Here is a 5,945-nt window from a genome sequence, read left to right on the forward strand (position 1 = left end):
TCTACTCTCCGAGTTTTTCAAAACCCCTTGTCAAAGTCACGGTGTTGCATGAGGTATCTGGAACTTGTGTCGTGTCGCTGAAATTGTGTAGTCCTTGGTCAGCGTCTTCCCGACTGCCTTAAGGGTCTGCATCTCCCACTCTCAACCACGGTGTTGCACATCCAGTCTCAGCCGCTCACACCCCGTTACCCACCATCGTACCTGGTCCTGTGAGATAACGGTTTCAGGTTCTGCATGGAGATGGTGGTGTTTTTTGGTTTAAAGGTTAGTTATTATTTAGAATTCTGCGGGTGGGGTTATGTGCACATGAGCACTGGCGCCCGCAGAGACCAGATGGTTAGGATCTACAGGAGCTGGAGTTACAGGCATCGGGAGCTGTCGGGGAACTGAACTCCTGACCTCTGGAAAGTCAAACCAGCTCTCAGCCGAACTGAGTCATCTTTCCAACCCCAGCATTTGTCTTTTTGTCTTTAGCTCATTTCTCTTGTTTTCCTCCATGCTCACCATATTGTAGTAAATGGTTGGATAGCATTCTACTGTGCCCGTGAACCTCATTCTAGATTTGTTTTCTCCATTTATTTAGTGTGTGTGTGGTTTCATATCACAACCAGGTAAAGAATGCTGGAATAAGTTTGGGGATGTAAATGTGCCTTGCAGATGTTGAGTTTTTCTGTGTGTCTCTACTCAGTCATGGTAATGATGGATCACGTGACAGTCTCTTTGTAATTGCTTGAGAACAATGACTGTATTAATTTATATCTCCTCCAGTAATGTGCCTTTTCCTTCATGTTCTCTACATGATGTTTGCTTTTTGATAGTGGACACTGTTTTAAAAAGATTTACTTCATTTTTTTTTTGATTTTCGAGACAGGGTTTCTCTGTAGTTTTTGGTGCCTGTCTTGGAACTAGCTCTTGTAGACCAGGCTGGTCTCGAACTCACAAAGATTTTCCTGCCTCTGCCTCCCAAGTGCTGGGATTAAAGGGGTGAACCACCACCGCCCGGCGTTACTTCATGTTTTTATACTTTTGTTTGTCTTGAATATATGTGTACTGTATGCATGACTGGTGCCTGAGGTAGCCAGAAGACAGTGTCAGACCCCTGAAATTGGAGTTAGGGATGCTTATGAGCCACCATGTGGGTACTGGAAATCAAACCTGGGTCCTCTGCCTGAGCATAAAGTACTCTAAAAATACTGGGCTCTCCCTCCTGCCCTCTGGTAACTGACACTCTTACCAGTCACGAGGAGGCCACTCACTGTGATTTTAACCTCTGTCTCTCTGATGCTTATTTTTCATGTCCCTCCAGTAGGCCGTTTTTATGTTCCGTGTGGGGAAATGTCTATTTGTGTGTTTGCTTGTTTCTTAACTAGTATGTGTCCTTGTCGCTGAATTATCTGCATTCCTTATGAAGGCACTGTGTCAGAGTTTAGTTGTTAACTCCATGTCAGGTGTGTAATTTGCAAGTATTCTTTCCCATTATCTAAATTATCCCTCTACTCTGTTGATGGTTTCCAGTCAAATGTGTGATGTGTGAAGTTTTCAGTCAAATGTAAATCCCATTTGTCCATTTTGCTTTTGTTACTTGTGTTTTTACAGTAATACCTAATACGTCTGGTGTCATGGAGGCTTTCCTCTGTTTTTTTTTTTTCCCTAGTAGTGTCAGTTTTGTCTTTAAATTTTAATCTGGTGGTTTGAGTTGACTTTGCATGTGGTGTGACTGAAGGTCTGGTATCAGTCTACTGCATGTTAACATTGAATCTGACCAGCGACACTGATTGCAGAGGCTAGTGTGGAACCCATTGGGCCAGGCTGCCTGGAATGTGAGCAAGCCTCTTGCCTCTGCCTCCCCAGTGCTGGAGGAAGCGCACCTCTATTGGATGTGTAGGGTGGATGGAATGGAAGCGCACCTCTATTGGATGTGTAGGGTGGATGGATTGGAAGCGCACCTCTATTGGATGTGTAGGCCACAGTCCTCCTTTCCTGGGGGAGCTCGTGCAGTCAGGTGCCTTGAGCATCTCCATGTGGCTCCTCCCACCCTTGAGTCCTTTCCCTTCTCTTTGTCCATCTTGAACGCTTCCCCAATCTCATCTACTTGTGTTTGTGGTTTCAGGGGTCAGTGACATTTAGGGATGTGGCTGTTGTCTTCTCTCAGGAGGAGTGGGCCTGCCTGGATGCTGCTCAGAGGGTCTTATACAGGGACATGATGTTGGAGACCTACAGTGGGTAAGGCCCTCTGTCCCCATGAATGCGGGGTGTCCTCTACATTCTTGGCTTTCCTCCCTCTGAATGAGGAGACAGAGTCTCTTTCCTGTAGTAGCTGAAGCTGTGCTTGATGGCCCCATTCCTGTCATTCCTTCACTCAGAAGGCTGAGAGAGGAAGATGGTTGTGAGTTCAAGGTGACCCTCCAATACATCATGATTTCCGGGCTAGCCTAATCGACAGGGTGAGGCCCTATTTCAAACAAAACAAAGAAACAAAATTAAATAAAGAAGTAAATAAATCAAAAAATATAATTAGGAACTAGAGAGATAGCTTGACCGTTAAGCAAACTGGTTGCTCTTGCAGAGGGCCTGAGTTTATTCCCACCAGGATAAGGTAGCTCTAAACCAGCTCTAACTCCAGGTCAGGGTATCTTTTGCCCTCTTCTGTCCTTCATGGGCACCATGCACTTATGTGGTGATCATACATACACTCACATTTGCATAAAATAAAATAAAATAAATTTATTTCAACAGAATTTTAAAGAGGTGGCAGAATTCCTCCTTTTTCTCAAAGGAATAATGTGGAATCTCTTTGGTTGAAAACAGGAGCTCATGAGGTACCTGCTTTTTGTTCATACCTTGGCGATCCTCTCAATGAGCTCTGGCTCAGAGAGAGACTCTGTCTCAAAAAACAAAGTGGGGAGAAATATAGATGATACATCACACTACTCTCTGACCTACATACACACATACACGCATGTATGCCTGCACACACTTGTGCACACACCCTCATAAAAACATACACTGTACATGCATATATAGAGAGCTAAATATAAGAACCTTTATAAATTTACTTAATGATGAATCCATAGAGTCAATTTAAAACAGAAGTGGAACCATTCTATTTCCATCAAGGAATACTTACTTTACTTGCTTTGTTATAGAAGTTTCAGGCTATGAATTTGTCCTTTTCATTAATCATATCTGTAAGAATGAGGTGTAAATCGAAAGAAGGCAACTTAAATCACAATAATGCCAACATTTTTCATGGCTAGGGATGTAGCTGTTCCATCCCCAACATACAAAATAAATAAATAAATAAATAAACAAATAAAGATTAAAACGCTAGTGATCCTACGTTAGAATAGGTCAGACAGTGTTCAAAATATTTGACTATAATACTTAATATCACGATCAACTCTATCTAATAGATATTATCAACTCAATCTAAATTATTTATTTGTCATTTATTATTATTATTAATTTATTTCTATGCAGCTATGTCTCATGTAGCCTAGGGAGCTTTGGACTCGCTATAAAACTAAACCTAATCTTGATTGATATAGAAGTGATGGGTAAATGAGTAAATTATTATGACAAAAAAGGGGTGATCATTGAATCTACTTTAGTCCAAAGAGCAACTGTTACTCTCAAAGTACTTTACATTGGTATGGATTTTAGTTTATTGCTATAAATTTAAGATCAGTTTTGTTATACTCTATGTGTATTTCTACTCTTGATTAAGTTATTATGTTCATGCGGCTGATTTAAAAATGTAAAATGGAAAATTATAGATTAATAGTCATCTATAATAGTCAAAGTCATATTAGTTAGGTTTTTTTTAGGTGTACAAAAATATATTTCAATTATGTATGTAATCCTGGAGCACTTCAAAGACCTACAGAATATGGCATTTAAAATGTTTTAGGGGTACCGGTAGAGCCATCATTGGGAACCTTCATCTGGTGATGGATGGAAATAGAGACAGAGACCCATACTGGAGCACTGGACTGAGCTCCCAAGGTCCCAATGAGGAGCGGAAGGAGGGAGAAGATGAGCAAGGAAGTCAGGACCACGAGGGAGCACCCACCCACTGAGACAATGGGGCTGATCTATTGGGAGCTCACCAAGGCTAGCTGGACTGTGACTGAAAAAGTATGGGATAAAACCAGACTCTCTGAACATGGCGAACAATAAGGACTGATGAGAAGCCAAGGACAATGGCACGGGGTTTTGACCCTACTTCATGTTCTGGCTTTGTGGGAGCCTGGCCAGTTTGGATGTTCACCTTCCTAGACATGGACAGAGGGGGGGAGGACCTAGGACTTACCACAGGGCAGAGAACCCTGACTGCCCATTGGACTGGAGGAGAGGGAGGGGGAGAAGAGTTTGGGGGTGGGGGAGAAGGGTGGGAGGAGGGGAAGGGAAATGGGAGGCTGGGAGGAGGCGGATACTTTTTTTTCCTTTTCTCAATAAAAAAAAATAAAATGTTTTAGGAACTTTTCTCGACAGTGAGACATGTGTGCTCCTGGCAGCACCAATTACTTCAAAGAGTGTGATGGGCATTGAAGAAACTCATTATGGAATTTGCCTTCAGTGTGGCAAGGCTAGCCTTTTGGGCAAGAAACTGCTTTTACCTGGACTGCTTGACAGTACTCTGCATAAACTGGACATGCAGAACCCAGGGGAAAATGACAGCTAATCATTGCCAAAACAAGGCAGGATGGTCCTTCAGGTTCCTGTTTCACAGAAGAAACTGCCAGACATTCTTCAGGACCCAGAGAAAAGTGACTGGCAAGCTTTGCCAATAGAGGTGGGAGTGTCCTTCAAATTTCCTGCTCCACTGAAAAAGTCTGCCAGATACTCTAAGCCTGTAGGCTGAGGATGGATGCCCAATATTACAGAAGAAATTTCAGTGACTGTCCAGGTAGCCAGATGCCTTCGTCATTCCTAGGTTTTGGAAGTTGTTTGCAATGCACTCCTGTTTACTCAGGTAGTATTATATCTTTCTGGGGTCGTTGATGGAGTTGAAGAGTAGATAATTATAATTATAGTTCTCCTTAGTTACAATAAAAGACAAATTAGATACAAAACTAGATTCATAAAGATAGACTAGATGACGGAGTATTTTCTTTAATTTTGCCAAATGTAAATAGAGTAAACATCATAGCTATAATTCTTGTTTGATAACTGTTTTTTGTTATATGTAATATTACTATGTTAAAGTTAAAAATCTCCCTTTTTCATTAGACAGAAAAGGGGAAATGCTGTGGGATTTTTTTTTACATGCTGAGAATATGTGTTGCTCTCGTTGGTTGATAAATAAAGGTGTTTTGGCCTGTGTCAAGGCAGGATATAGTGAGGCAGGAAATCCAAGCAGAAATACAGGGAGAAAGAATGACAGAGTTGAGGGAGATCCCAGTCAGCCCCCGAGGAAGCTATACATGTAAAAAAAATAAGGTAACAAGCCACAAAGCATGGGATAAAGCGTAGATAAGAAATATGGGTTAATTTATATGTAAGTGCTAGCTAGTAATAAGTCTGAGCTGTAGGCTAAACATTTATAAATAAGTGTCTGAGTGGTTATTTTAAAATCAGCTGAGGGACTGGGCAGGACCAAAGGCTCTGTTTACACTTGAACTTCTCACCTTCCCAGGTGTTGTGATTATAATGTGTGCCATTATGCCCAGTTTTTAGATGGAAACATTGAGCATAGAATCCGGTGGGACTTGCCTAATAAATTGCATTATTACTGAACTGTAGAGATGGGGTTTACATCTCTATCAACAGTGCAGCCTAAGGTTTCATGATCTCCCCACACACTAAATTATACTTTCCTCTTAAGTGGCAATCCCTGATCTGCATTTATATAAACTCTTTTCTGAAACAGTTGGTTTCTCACTGAGGTTGCTTCTTTTTCTTATCTTAAGTCTTTTCTCAGCATTATTTGGATTCTTTTTTTT

General features: G+C 41.5%; 1 protein-coding gene across 1 annotated transcript in view; it reads left to right on the plus strand.

Annotated features, from left to right (window-relative positions):
• The window catches only part of LOC101986452 (zinc finger protein 60), a 23,292-nt gene that overhangs the window by 458 nt on the left and 16,889 nt on the right, over positions 1-5,945 (plus strand). Inside the window, 2 exon segments of the mRNA XM_026778238.1 lie at positions 2,043-2,223; positions 3,911-3,980. Of these exon segments, the coding sequence (XP_026634039.1) occupies positions 2,043-2,223; positions 3,911-3,980 (251 nt within the window).

Source organism: Microtus ochrogaster, unplaced genomic scaffold, assembly GCF_000317375.1.
Source record: "Microtus ochrogaster isolate Prairie Vole_2 unplaced genomic scaffold, MicOch1.0 UNK115, whole genome shotgun sequence".
Taxonomy (NCBI): Eukaryota; Metazoa; Chordata; class Mammalia; order Rodentia; family Cricetidae; genus Microtus; species Microtus ochrogaster.